Source organism: Typha angustifolia, chromosome 7 (genome assembly GCF_048772165.1).
Source record: "Typha angustifolia cultivar Huaian chromosome 7, ASM4877216v1, whole genome shotgun sequence".
NCBI classification, from domain to species: domain Eukaryota; kingdom Viridiplantae; phylum Streptophyta; class Magnoliopsida; order Poales; family Typhaceae; genus Typha; species Typha angustifolia.
The window spans coordinates 2,398,501-2,412,448 of NC_133245.1; the positions used below are offsets into that span (position 1 = coordinate 2,398,501).

At 37.3% G+C, this 13,948-nt stretch overlaps 2 protein-coding genes across 6 annotated transcripts; one reads left to right on the top strand and one right to left on the bottom strand.

The window, feature by feature from the left end:
• Positions 1-178: 178 nt before the first annotated feature.
• Positions 179-7,357, bottom strand: LOC140762068 (protein FLOURY ENDOSPERM 6, chloroplastic). Of its 4 annotated transcripts, none has more exons than XM_073099674.1 (8): positions 6,548-7,356; positions 6,324-6,475; positions 3,185-3,397; positions 2,874-3,112; positions 1,983-2,128; positions 1,751-1,898; positions 518-586; positions 179-445 (listed from the first exon to the last, which is right to left on the bottom strand). In XM_073099674.1, the coding sequence occupies exons 1-8, from the start codon at positions 7,033-7,035 to the stop codon at positions 350-352; spliced, it is 1,551 nt and encodes a 516-aa protein (XP_072955775.1). In that variant the 5' UTR covers positions 7,036-7,356; the 3' UTR covers positions 179-349. The 4 variants fall into 4 exon arrangements, 3 of the variants coding, with proteins under 3 accessions (XP_072955775.1, XP_072955776.1, XP_072955777.1); XR_012104694.1 differs by having other exon boundaries at positions 366-445; positions 518-782; positions 6,548-7,357; XM_073099675.1 differs by lacking the exon at positions 3,185-3,397.
• A 2,343-nt stretch (positions 7,358-9,700) lies between these two features.
• Positions 9,701-13,465, top strand: LOC140763212 (LRR receptor-like serine/threonine-protein kinase FEI 1). Of its 2 annotated transcripts, none has more exons than XM_073101296.1 (13): positions 9,701-9,905; positions 9,973-10,108; positions 10,190-10,261; positions 10,387-10,458; positions 10,581-10,652; positions 10,737-10,808; positions 10,899-10,970; positions 11,171-11,277; positions 11,434-11,625; positions 11,704-12,036; positions 12,351-12,605; positions 12,786-12,919; positions 12,999-13,465. In XM_073101296.1, exons 1-13 carry the CDS (start codon positions 9,821-9,823, stop codon positions 13,218-13,220), a joined length of 1,824 nt encoding a protein of 607 aa, XP_072957397.1. In that variant the 5' UTR covers positions 9,701-9,820; the 3' UTR covers positions 13,221-13,465. The 2 variants fall into 2 exon arrangements, with proteins under 2 accessions (XP_072957397.1, XP_072957398.1); XM_073101297.1 differs by having other exon boundaries at positions 12,354-12,605.
• Positions 13,466-13,948: the final 483 nt, after the last annotated feature.

Sequence of the window (13,948 nt, forward strand, 5' to 3'; positions counted from 1 at the left end):
GACAAGAAAGTCCATTTCATGCTATTGCCCATCTATGATCCGATGGAAAGAAGAAAAATCCCTATATAGTCGTGGAATAAACATAAACTTAACCTAGTATAGTGAAGTCTATAACACTATACTAGTTTCCAACCAAACACTATAATAATCTAAACTAGTACAAACTTTCTTATACAAATTTAAGAAACAAAAATTGCTAAACTAATTTAGAAGTTATTTTACAACTAAATGCCACCTAAGTCTAATTCCTTTGGGTTGTTAAAAGGAAAATAATTGACTGAAATTTTACATCAATCAAATCCTCATCTGCAGAATAGATTACAAAATGCATAGCAGGCATAACAATATATCAGGAGACCACAAGAAGGTTATTTTCATGGCCATTGTTGTTTACAATGGGGCGCAATGGGTCAATTTTCCAAGTACCGTCAACAATGAACTTGATCTGTGAAATGATCAGAAATGTTTAATTTCACTAATGTGAAATATTTTCAACTAGAAACGGAAAGCTACTAACCTCATATCGGCCAGGGTACAACTTCAGGAGCAAAGAGAAGACACCTTCTCTTGATCTTTCCATTCTTCTCTGCACAATAGTTTATAACAGTCAGTGCTATAACACAATAACAGCTAGAGGATTAAGAAGGATTTTGTGGCACTGCGAAAGATGGAAGATCAGAGGACTAATTCATTCTTCCATATGGATTACGTGAGAATAGCATGCATTTCTTTTGAGGCATCAACATACACATTGCTCCAGAAGCGGCAGAGGCAGCGGGGACCTGTTTGAAACCCCAGGTAGTATAGGAAGACAAATTCCTTTCATTTATTTATTGATTTTCATCTCATGAAAATAACATCCCAAAATGAATGCATTAGAGTAGATGTTTACATTTCCATTTTTTCTTTTATATAATTGTATATTGTATATTAAGTTTGTTCACAGGTGGACATAGTAAACTAGGATCCTGCATCATCCTAGAGAGCATGCAGAACACCTTGGTAGAATCCCGATAGGATTAGTCACATTAAAACTTTAACCAAACCACCCATAGTCTCAAAAATAACATATACAAAACTAATCAATTTGAGGGGGTAATTTTGTGAATCCTAATAGTGTTTAAGTTGTTAGCTATAACCACTTAAAGATAGAGCTAAAAGTCAGGTGGGCTGGGTCAAGTTGTGGACAAAAGCTAAACTTAAGACCACGTATTACAACTTTCAACATGCAGATTCTCCAACCTAACCAAACCTGATCAATCCATGTTGAGTTGGGTTGATCAAGTTAGTCGTGGAGTTACAAATAGACCTGATCCATCCATCCATGGAATTCACACTACATAGATATAAGGATATATCTGTATAGTATAGATCACTGCTAGAGTTGCTGTCCACAGGCTTCAAACAATCCCAACCTACTTTGCAGTAAGAATCTTATACTGAACTTTATTACTTTATTTATGCAAGATGTCTTTAGCCATGGGAGCTAGCCTCTTGAATGCATTAGCTAAAAGGCAATACTGCCCTTATGAACTCAATCTAGATCCTAACTTTGCAAATCATTTATGATCTAATTCTCTTTCTAGACATTCTTCATTTCTATCATTTTTGGACTCACGAAGTTTTCTTGCTCTGTGGTTCTGCTCTCCACTCTGGCAGCAGCCAGGAAGAACTTCATTGTAGATTGCATGGTAGCAGTCAAAAGTATTTAACTAATGAGTAAATCTAGAAGGTTTACTAGAAGATAAACCTGACTAGTCCATCCATCAAATGATCCAGCCAATAAAACCTCTGAAGCAGTATTAGGCCATATAATGCAGGCTGTTCGAAGATCGCGAAGAACCTTTTGAGCAGCCTCTAGCTTCTTTTGCTTCTCTTCCATCATTTTCTGTGCTTCACTGTGTACAAGCTGTACCATGACTACTAAGTTTTGCTAAATTTGAAACAGGAAGAAAAAAAGACCAAAGATAAAAGGTACATACATTATCTCAAGTGCCATCTTGCCTTCTAGTACCGTCAAATTGGCACGAATTGACCGTAGCTTATCTCGAGCCTTCATCACCTCAGTCTCTTGAAATTCCCAAGCATCAGAGAACCTATGCAACTCATTCATTGAGTTTACTTCGCCCTGGATAACATAAAAATTGGTAACAAATATAAGAGTGCAAAAATAACTCGCTATCACAAGTAAAAAAGAACAGTTAGTCTACCTGAAAAACTTCATGAAGTTCTCTTGAGAAAGTAAATCAGATAATGTTTGCACAAATAGACCAGCACAAGAATGTGTTCATGTATTTTATTCATCTTATTCAAGTCTCAATAAACAAACAGACTAGATGTTTTGAATAAACACTAATCTCTGTAAAGGAAGAGAAAGAAAAGCTATAGGGTAAGAAAAAAGACTAGATGTTTTCCTTGTATGCCAGCACAGCAACATCTTAAACATAAAACAGGTGCTATCAGAGTTACAGAAAATAGATATGTTGGACAAGAAAAATAAAAAAGGGAATACAACAAATGCCATGTGGAAAATAAGGGCCTATGGCTCCACACAGACAATCAACACTGGAAGTAAAAAGCTATCAGCAGCAACATGTTTTCCTTATATGCCGGCACAGCAGCATCTTAAACCTAAAACAAGTGCTATCAGAGTTACAGAAAAAAAAAGATATGTTGGACAAGACAAAGAAAAAGGGAATAAGACAAATGTCATGTGGAAAATAAGGGCCTATGGCTCCACGTAGACAATCAACACTGGCAGTAAAAAGCTAAAAGCAATAGCAAGATATTTGCTATATGACTAAGGGTCAAAAAATGTAAGCAGTAAGAGCTTATGCGTTACATAATCATATAAGCGAAGAACCAGAATGTACCTTGTCTGATATGACACTGTTTACTCTTGACCTTAATAAGTGAAGCGCAGAGGTAAGATCGGATTCCAAATGCTGAAGACGTCCACGTATCTGCTTCCCATCAGAGTAGGATTCCTTTTCTCCATTTCTATTTCCAACTGCTCCTGTAGTTAGTCTATGAATCTTATTATCCATTGAAACATCGTTTAAAATACCCTGTTCCGATATCTTTCTGTCGTCAGATGGAACTATTTCAGCAGCTGCAAATCACATGACATGATAAGATATCTTACAGTAATAAAAACACAATAGCGCTAAAAGAGAGTATAAACCTTCAAAGTCAGCTTCAGAAAAGCCTGCCATGCGAAGGCTCCATTTCCTCCACATGTCAGATGTTAAATTTGTTGTGCCATTGACATCGGCTGATGTTTCATTTTGAGAATGTAAACCCCTAGAATCATAGGAACTTTCTTTTTCAAATTCTGATCGTGTTGTGCTATTACTTATCTCTCTTCCTCCAATTATGCTTTTATGGGTGACTAAAACTGCATATTTAGTTGCAAAGTGTCTTGTCAGTTAGAGAAGTAGGATTTCACAGACCAGCAAGAAAGTGGCCTCTGGTCCTCAATCAACTAGATTCTTGAGGATTTGAATGCATTATAAGAGAGTACTAGTTAAGAAATACTAAATTAGTAGCTTTCTCAGTAGCAAATTTAGCTAGTCAACCATAAATCATAGAATGTCAGATTAGAAGAAATAAAATATATGATAAAATCGATAGCAACAAACTGGATGTCTTGCATGATGCAAAGTGCATCTGCAGTCAATATGTTAAGCTAAAGATGAAAGAGCACTTATCTCTCCCATCCATATATTAGCTATAGGTCAATAAAATTTCATATCTACAACAAAGAGGAATTAGGAAAAGGATATTATCAAGTATGTGGCCTTGCAAACAGTACCAAATTAAAAGTGGGAACGACAAGCTCCAAAAAGTTTAACCGGGTTTCATTAAATGGTAAAACTCAGTATGGATATAGTTACATAGAGCATCTGATTCTGTAGATGATATTGCACATAACCAAGATATCTGATCTACAAGAATTAGATTATTGCGTGAGTCAAAACTCAAAACAAGACCCAGCAATATTTGACCCTTTTAAGAAGACAAGTATAAACCTTAGACAGAAGTACAATAATGGCAGTGGCATAAACTCGAGCCACTACCATTTTGGGTGGAGACATTCTATTTCTTAACTGATGCTAGTAAAAGCATGTGCCATGTACATGCTGTTAATAAGATTACATAAAGCATATATCAGTATCTAAGTACATCATGCACTGGCAAATCAGTAACAATAATTATTCACTAATTTTTTCATACATAGAAATATACTAACTAGAAGAATTATAAAATAAAAGCATTAAAATGAAATGGACTGATTGAATTTTTAAGTTTTACCACAAACATGCATATGTGCAAGCAAGAACCACAAGAAATCGGCAATATCATACAAAAGGGTATCTATTCATATACCATTAGGGATGGGTACAAAGAACAACGAGAGAAGGAGAGCAATCTATCAGTTGCAAGGAAAATGATTCCCTCTATAGAAATAGGAAAGCGCCAAATTGTTAAATACTTACTTTAGACACCTAGCAAATGTGAGGTAAAGGTTATTCATCTCCTAAAACAGATTTTTTATTAGTTGGAGGCATTGATCCATCTATTGTTACTTCTCAACTCTTCTATGTCGGCTCAATGTCTAACATAATTGGATTATGATTTCAAAATGATATATTACTATGTAAAGTATTGTTCCCAAGATACATCTCTTTTTCTGTACTTCTCATCAAGTAGCTCGGTTTTCCCTTTGTATGGCTTGCTTATAAGAGGTAGGGACACTTATCGCAAGGATTGAAAAGGAAAATGACAGCTGCTCTTGTTTGGTATTGTGAAGATTTGATTGATTTGCAAGCATATATCATCTTTATTTAGTAGATTAATTAAGAGTCATTTGCTTCCTAATATGGAATTCCACATGATGCCCAAGTTTGGATTGTTCTATAGAACAGGACGTGAAGTTGATATCATAAGAACCGTCCCCACCAAACTTCTAAAGAAGAATATATCTTTTCTGGAAAGGAGTAAAAGTGTCTGATATGATAAATTTACTAAAGCTAATCTATATCTGTCACTTCTAATACTGCCTATCTATCAAATCTATGCCAGATTTTCTGCAACATTATCAGCAAATTTTGTGCAAGGAAAAGCAAATAATTCTCCAAGATCCTTAAGAAATCCCTCCTAAGAAAATTGAAGTTATAAATAAGGTTATAAGTATCGGTATCAGTTGTTAGGAAAATCGATACATATCAGCAATATCAGTTGCATTTGTGATATATAGCATAGAAGAATCTTAGAAGTAGAGAAAAATAAAGATATGAATATTTAGATTATTTGCATAACATAATAAAAACACAATACAATTAGTAAAAATACTAACAATATCAAATATTGGATGCACTTAGTAAATTCATGTGTTCGTCGTCACATCACCTTTGCAATAAAGACCATAGATAGCCTCCTCTAGATGAGGCTAACAAGCATCTTTGCAAGAAATGTTAAAAGAAAATCTAAAAAAGGACAGAGTGAAAGAAGAAAAATTGCAGCAAAAGGGAAAAAAGAGAGAAAAAAAAAAGAGAATGTAAAATATGGTCCTCGAGATATTGAAGAGATTAATAATTGATGTTTTGAGTTGTATTCAGGTTTAGCTGCAACTTTTAATGTGTTCCATATATAGTCTGAATAAGAGAAAATTTCAAAATTTTGTGACTACTACCAATACGGCCAATATTAGGCCGAAGCTAAGGAAAAACTGGTTTTGGCCCCAATTTCTTCGGATCAGTAAGGGCTGATGCCAATACATATCGGCCTATACTTTGAACCATTATATTGAAAATCATGATATTTCTTTCTTTTCACTCAGTGCTGAAGTTTCAACCAAAAACCAAGTGCTTATATCAATCTCGGGGAATCATCAAGAACATTGATCAATGATCAAGATGCTAACACTATGAATGCTCAAGAAATACTGTCTTACCGAGTAGGAAGGAAGAGCATGTCCATTGTTCAGCGTCTAACACCTAAAAGAACCAACATTTCTATGCTCCGACCACACGTGTCACAAGAACTAAGAGCATGATCTTGTATTGATAAAAAAAAAATTAGCATTTGCTATTAGATACAGATTAAGCAACAAGAATCATGCAGATGTGAAAAACAAACTAGCAGGCAAGTTCTTGGGGAATAAGAATATAAGATTGTACATGTAAATGTATAGATATGATTTCATCTTTTCAGCCAGCATTATCTAACCGTTCCAAATTTATAAACAGCGCAAAAAACTATAGAACAGACAAACAGCTCATTATAAGAGATCTCATCTTATTACAAGAAAGAAAGTTCACCTAAATCTCCAGGATCAAAATCCCAATTAATCTGCGGTACTCGTTCATTTTCCCTTCGCCCGTTTAACTCCAACCCGTACGACGAATTCCTCTCTTTCTCCAATCTACTCAGTATCCCCTCAATCCCACCATCCTCCCCACCCTCCATCTCCCTTCCAATACCAAAGAAAGCAATTAAATAGAAACCAAAAGAACTCAAACGACAAGAAACAAAGAAAGCTTACATCGGTCTCCCAGAGGAAGAAGCCTCGGGGTAATCCGGATGACCGCAACCAATCTCAAACCGGTCCTGGCGCAATCTACCGTCTTCGTGATCGTATCCGCCGTCGAATTCCTTGCTCCGCTCCTCCTCCTCCTCGTCCAAATCCCATCCGAAAGCAAGCCATCCTCCCTCGGCGACGACGGCTGCGGCCAAATCCGACCTCCCGGCGGCGATCAGCTCCCCTTTGGTCGGGAAATGGGAAGGCTTCGACGACTTCTGCATGAAGTCGTATATCTCCGCTTCAAGATCGGGTTTGTCGCCCACAACGAAAGCATTGTCCTCCACCTTCGCCTCCCAAACCCTAACGATTCCACCTCCTCTCTTCCCCGTCCGGGCGGAAGCAAACCCTAGGCTAGGTTTCTTGGATTCGGGTGAAGGGAGGAGATGGAGTAGCTCTTGTGCTCTTCTTGGAGGGAAGGGGGCGAGGAAGAGCGCCGTGAGCGAAGCCATCTTCCCGCATGTCTCCCTTCGTGGGAGAAAGGAAGGAGAAGAAATACTCAAGGGCAGGAGAGGGTGGAGGAAGGAAGTGGAGGAAAGACAGCTCAACAGAGAGAGAGAGAGAGAGAGAGAGAGAGAGAGAGTGACGCAATTCCGGAAAGCGAAGGGTGGGAAATGGGAACTAAAAAATAAGAGTTCCTTTTGGTTACGAACACCGCGTGCGAGGAGTGGGTGGCGATTGCTTTCGCTCTCAGAGAGGGAGGAGATGGCGCGAGCTCGCGGAGCAGAGGGGGCCGGGCCGAAGCGGCTACGGGAGTTGGAAGGAGGAAAGCGGAAAGAGTAGTAGTAGAACAACACGAGTGGCTTCGGATAAGTGATGGGTCCCGCAGGGGAAATGGACGCCGGTGAGCGTACCAGCGAATCTTGGGAATTAGATCTTTGGAATAGCCCGGGCCCATCACCCCAAAAGTATAAGATGCCATTTTCCCCAATATTTACCAATCTAATAAAAAAAATTAAAAAATAATAATAAAATAATAAAAGTTTCAATCTTCTAAGAACGGCAGACCTCTCCTCCAGTCGTTGAATTGATTGGATACTTTACCTAAACAAGGAAGTCCCTGGCGAACAGAAAAGTTTCATCTTTTGTTCTCTTATTCCTAGATAAATAAGTTATAATTATTATTATTATATATGTAAAATAATCTTAATTATCTCTAAATATGTTTCTTTAAGATTCAAATAAAATAAAAGTAATAAATATTATTTATTTGTGAGAGCCAACTCACGGTGTTTTTCAAATCGGATAATAAATGTTTTATATAATAGTGTATAAATTATAACAAAAGCAAAACGAAGAACCCTTTATAATTATTTCCCAATCTAATTGTTTCTTCCACCACCTACGAAGCTACAACCCCACAGGGCGATGCATCCACTTAATCTGCAAGCTATTGATCAGCAAATTCTCACCATAGCTTAGCAGTGTACTTCATACGTGAGATGCCCTCCCAACTCCAATGTAATGAACTCTCCTTTCTTAATTCCTCTTTCTCTATGCTTATCTTTCATGTTCTCTTCTTGTCCTAGGACAAATACTTACTAAACACTAGAGTAAATTTTAATTATACCCCGAGCTTATGAAGAACATCTGGGTTATCTATCACTTAGTTGCTCTCCTTCTTCATCCTTGACACGCATCAAGCCATCCATTAGATCATCACTTACTTTCTGCTCCTTCTTCTCTTCTCTAAATATCGGCGTTTACTTCTTACGGCATTTGAGAGCATTATGAAATGCAGGGCCATGATCTCTCCCGAGGGCCACTTGATCTTGAAGTCCTTCGTAGTGATTTAGCCATTGCTTGGTTTGAATTCACATCTTTAATCAAGTTATGTAACTAAATATTATTTTTATTTATAATTAAGTTCACTCTCTAATAAATAAAATATTTTGATATGAATTTAGATTTTAATTTTATCATTGACGTGATTTAAAATTATTAATTTTATTATTGTTAATGCGTATGTTTTATTATAAAAGAACTCATATTTTATCATAGGTAAAAAACCTTTGAAAAAATATTTATATAGTGGAAAATTAGAATTTTATTATTTAATTTGTCGATAGGTTTAATATGGATTTAGAATGGCTCATTTGCACTTATATTTTACATATTTATCTCATATTTTTTTAATTAAATTTACAATATATATCTTTACACTTAGGCCTATAACAAAAAACAAAATAAAAATTTTAAAATAATAACCATATATTATTATTATTTTAAAAATATTAATCTTACTTTATTTTTTAAAAAACAATAATAATATATAAGCTCGATTGTGGGTCTACGTGCATACTTCTAATCCAGCAAATTGGCATATATGCTTGGAAGCCCTTAAATCAGTAATTAAAAATAATTATGTTTTAAAGAAATTATCATTTAAAGGGTATTTTAGTTTATTAGATTTATACATCATGTTCTTCCCTCTAAAACTTTTTTTTTTAATTTTTTAATATTATGTCAAAAATAATAATTATACTTTACATAGTTCATAACTAAATATTATATTTTTTTAGCCTAATTCAAGATACTTAAATCACGAATAACTAAAAATAAAGCCAACTAGTCGTATTTAAAATTTAGACTCAATTCGAATCCAAGTCTTCGGAGCTAGAAGTCATAAATCCAAATACTGTATGGCTCATCTTATTTGTCTAAAATTATAAAGCTTCACTCGTGTATATTAAATTCACACGGAGAATTTAAAAGCTAGATATATGCTAAATAAAAAACTAATTATACCAAAATTCTTAGATTCCATCAAAAATTTGCATCAAAAGCGTCTGATCTAGCATCAAACTGTCGTGCATTTTCGTACATCAACTACGTGAAAAGAGCGCCTAAACCGGCGGCAGGCACCCACACCGAATCCAATCCCTGCTGATCTCGCTTTGGGTTCGTCTTTTCTCTTCGAACCTTGTCACGTGCGAAGGCCGGATGATTGATGCGCTTTTGAAATCTTTGGCACAACGGCTACTTCTTTTGTAGAAATTCCGCACGACTTCCAATGAAATTGTTGTCTGCTTCCAATCCCCTTCTCTCTCCTCCCTCTCCCCCCCCCCCTCTCTCTCTCTCTCTCTCATAATTAAAGGACGCTTCCCGTAATCCAACAACATTATACCCCCCTCACCCCACTCTCTCTATCCACAAAAAACCCTTTCTCTCTCTTCAACCTCCTCATCATCTCCGTCTCCAGCGTCAACTGCAAGCAAACAAGCCTCAGAGACGCAAATGGCTTCTTCGTGGGCCTTAGCTCTCTCAGCTTCCCTTGCCATGGCGGCCCTCTTCTTCCCCGCTGTGGCCTTAAACCAAGATGGTATTTTTGTACTACTGCACAAAAACCTTACACTCTTTTTCCTCTACTCATCTCTTCGCAATGGCAGGTGAGACCTTGCTTGAGCTAAAGGAAGCCTTCAATGACACGAAGCAGATGCTGAGGAGCTGGAGGCGAAGCGACCCAACTCCCTGCGGTTGGATCGGAGTCACTTGCTCTTTTCCCGACCTTAGAGTCCGGTCCATGTTAGTGTTTGTATATTTTTCTCTCGCTTCCCTTCTTTTCTACTCTTTTTCTTAGCCTTTTCTTTTTCGTATTTGTTGCAGAAATCTTCCTTATATGCAGCTTGGAGGAGTGATCTCTCCGAACATTGGCAAGCTGCAGAGGCTACAGAGACTGTAAGAATCGCCATGTTTCCCCTTGATCTGATTTGGGCTTTTGAGTCTTTTGGAGTAAGGAGGGGAGAGGGTTTCGAAGGTAAAGGTCTCACCTTTGTGTTGGATTTGTATGTGGGCATGTGCAGGGCTCTCCATCAGAATAGCTTGCATGGGCCCATTCCTCCTGAGATCAAGAACTGTGCGGAGCTGAGAGCACTGTATGCCAAATTTCCCTTTTCTCGCTAGCTTTCTTTTTTTTTTGTATAAAAAAATTATTTCTTTCCATTTGGGATTCTTCCTCATTTTTATGTGCATGAACTCTTTTGCGAAAAAATTGAAGCTATCTGAGAGCTAATTACCTTCAAGGCGGTATCCCTGCCGAGATTGGAGAACTAATCCATCTTACCATCCTGTATGTTCCCCTAAACATCGTTCTTCTTTTTATAGATTAATTGCTTCTTTTGTTGCATTTTCTTGAATGTAACTTGAAATGTAGGGATTTGTCGAGTAATCTACTGAGGGGAATGATACCTCCCTCGATCGGCCAGCTCACCCATTTGCGATTTCTGTGAGTTCCAAATCTATTGCTAATCCAGAGTAGCTTTGCCAATTTTGCTATTTGTTGGTAAATAATATCTCATCATGTTTTGCGTTACAGAAATCTATCGACCAACTTCTTCTCTGGTGAAATCCCTAGTGTTGGAGTTCTTGGAACTTTCAGAAGTAGCTCGTAAGATGGCATTCTAATTTCCCAAATCTTTCCAAAACATATCATTTTTTTTCTTTGGTATCTAGTTCGTTCTGATATTAATAGTAGTATCTCCCTTAAGTTTGCTACGTGAGTTTTCTTTCAAAGCAAGTTAAATTTTCATTTGCAATAAGGCACTCGATTTTCTTGGAGAGTAATTATAAAGATACAAAATGCTGCAGGTTTGTGGGAAATTTGGAGCTATGTGGCATGCCTATTCAGAAACAATGCCGTGGTACACTGGGTTATCCTGCAGTGCTACCACACTCTGAATCTTTTGCATCACCAGGCAAGTTTTTCATATGAGGTTTAGTAACCAACTAAAATGAAGACAGCTCAGTCTTTCTTTCTCTTCTAAACATCATGTAATAACTCAGTAAAGCACATTGTTGCATATGACACTAAATGCAGTTTCCATCGTTTTTTTTTTTTTGTGTAATTATAGAAATAGGAATCACACCGATCCCAACTAAGAAAACGTCGCATTTTCTCAATGGGATTATTATTGGTTCCATGTCTACAATGGCCCTCGCATTAGTTGTGGTCCTTGGCTTCCTCTGGATATGTTTACTGTCGAGAAAGGGTAACCTTGGGGGAAGATATGTACAAGTAGATAAGCAGAATGGTCAGGATTATGGTATGCAATGCAACCACCTTCTTTCGCTTCCTTCATCTTGGTTGCCATAATATAACGTTATTATCCGTCTCTCGTTAGGTACAAAGCTTGTTACTTTTCATGGAAACCTTCCATACACATCCAATGAGATAATAAAAACGCTGGAGCTACTTGATGAAGAGGATGTGGTTGGGTCAGGTGGATTTGGTACGGTGTACAAGATGATGATGGATGACGATAGCGTCTTTGCTGTTAAGAGGATTGATAGGAACCGCAATGGATCTGATCAAGCTTTTGAAAGGGAGCTAGAAATTCTCGGCAGCATCAAGCACATTAACCTTGTCAATCTACGGGGCTATTGTAGACTGCCCTCTGCCAAACTTCTCATATACGACTACTTGGCATTGGGCAGCTTAGATCATTTTCTGCATGGTAAGCTCTGTCCTTGTCTATTTTTCAGATAACCCACTCGCAGAATTTACTGCTGTTCCATTTCAGCTTATATTATATAGGTTTGGTCAAATTCTTTTCACAACCCTATCTAATATTTACAAATTGCACTCTCTCGTATTTTTCCCTCACACCATAGATATTAGTTCCTTCTTTAATCTGTGATTGCATAAGCTAATACTTGATTTCTATATAAACTGACGACTAGCCATTCTGCAAACATTTCAAATACCACGGCTATTTTACCTGGCCCTCATTCTTGATATTGGCATTCCACTTTGCATTTCTAATTTCAGAAGATGGTCAAAACGAGCAGCCCTTAAACTGGAATGCACGAATGAAGATTGCCCTTGGTTCCGCCAGGGGATTGGCATACCTACACCATGATTGCTCTCCTGCAATTGTTCACAGGGACATAAAATCCAGCAATATTCTACTCGACAGAAGCCTGGAGCCCCATGTGTCAGATTTTGGTCTGGCTAAGCTTCTTGTAGATGAAGATTCCCATGTCACTACTGTCGTTGCTGGCACTTTTGGTTATCTGGCACCAGGTATACTACTCATGCCATCTCTTACCTTTTTATGACCTGCAACAAGATTAGTTTGCTTAACATGCAGAAAAAGGTAGAAGATGCATCAGTAAACTCACTCATTTGCTTGGTTAAGTTAACCAACGTCAATCTTGACCAAAATAATTCATTCAAATCATTCTAATGCTTCCTATGCCACAGAATACCTGCAAAATGGGCACGCGACGGAGAAGTCGGATGTATATAGTTTTGGAGTGCTCCTATTAGAGTTAGTGACTGGAAAGCGACCTACAGATCCATCTTTTGTTAAAAGGGGCTTAAATATTGTTGGCTGGGTTAGTAACTGCATATATTTATCATCTTTCCCATTGTTCTCTTTCTTTGTTACACCAAAATACTTTCCAAATTTTGCAGCTGAACACACTGCAAGGGGAGTATCGCTTAGAAGAAATTGTGGATGAAAGGTGCGGCAATGTAGATGTTGAAGCGATCGAAGCCATCCTTGATATCGCTGCTATGTGTACTGAAGCGAACCCCGACGATCGTCCTTCGATGAACATTATCTTGAAAATGCTAGAGGAGGAGATCTTGTCACCCTGCATGAGTGATTTCTATGAGCCCCACTTGGACATCTAAGAGATATGAAGTTAATGTGCTTAGCTTTTTGTAGGTGCACCACTTGTGAACATCTTGGCCCCCTTCTATATCCCCCACCTTGGGAGTTTTGTAGTTTGGGAATGCCTTCCTAGTACCTACCCAAGTTGGTTGTGAGGCATTACCTTTTCTCTTGTATATATATAATATATGAGACCTTCCACTGAGTTCCAAAGCAAGTTCTTATCCTTGGTTAATTTAGACGAAAATGGATGTTACAGTTTGCATTATAAGCCAATATTGAATGAGGAATAGTATAAAGTACTACACATTTAATTGCTGAAGAATTGTACACCAAATTCTAGTACAGACATCAAATACTGTCTTTCCTTGACCAAACAATCTTTGTTAGATTTCTCACAGCTAGTGATGCCAAAAAAATAAAAAATAAAAAAATATTGGTAACTTTATATTTTACATTTTTATGGTTTGGACTTATTTTAGTTTATGCTTATAAGTATTTAATCTTATTCCTATTACCATTGGCGCTAATACTTTTTTGTTGTAAGTAGGTTGCTAAATTATTAAACTACTCGAGTATCATCAAATCAGACTATATTTTTATGCAGATAATTAAGTTTTTATATAATTGAATTTGCACTAAATGCTTAAGGTTTACAAGTACACAGGGGTAGTTGGTATGTATAGCCAAGCTAAACGGAGTAAACTATAATTTTACCCTAAGCAAAAGCCAGTCAAAGAAGCTTAGG

Excerpts from the sequence above, each read along its gene's own strand:
- LOC140762068 (XM_073099674.1), bottom strand. The coding sequence starts at position 7,035 with ATGGCTTCGCTCACGGCGCTCTTCCTCGCCCCCTTCCCTCCAAGAAGA. Across the intron at positions 587-1,750 it reads TTGATGGATGGACTAGTCAG|AGAAGAATGGAAAGATCAAG; the intron begins GTTTATCTTCTA and ends ACTATTGTGCAG. Across the intron at positions 446-517 it reads TGTACCCTGGCCGATATGAG|ATCAAGTTCATTGTTGACGG; the intron begins GTTAGTAGCTTT and ends ATCATTTCACAG.
- LOC140763212 (XM_073101296.1), top strand. The coding sequence starts at position 9,821 with ATGGCTTCTTCGTGGGCCTTAGCTCTCTCAGCTTCCCTTGCCATGGCG. Across the intron at positions 9,906-9,972 it reads TGTGGCCTTAAACCAAGATG|GTGAGACCTTGCTTGAGCTA; the intron begins GTATTTTTGTAC and ends TCGCAATGGCAG. Across the intron at positions 10,459-10,580 it reads TGTGCGGAGCTGAGAGCACT|CTATCTGAGAGCTAATTACC; the intron begins GTATGCCAAATT and ends AAAAAATTGAAG.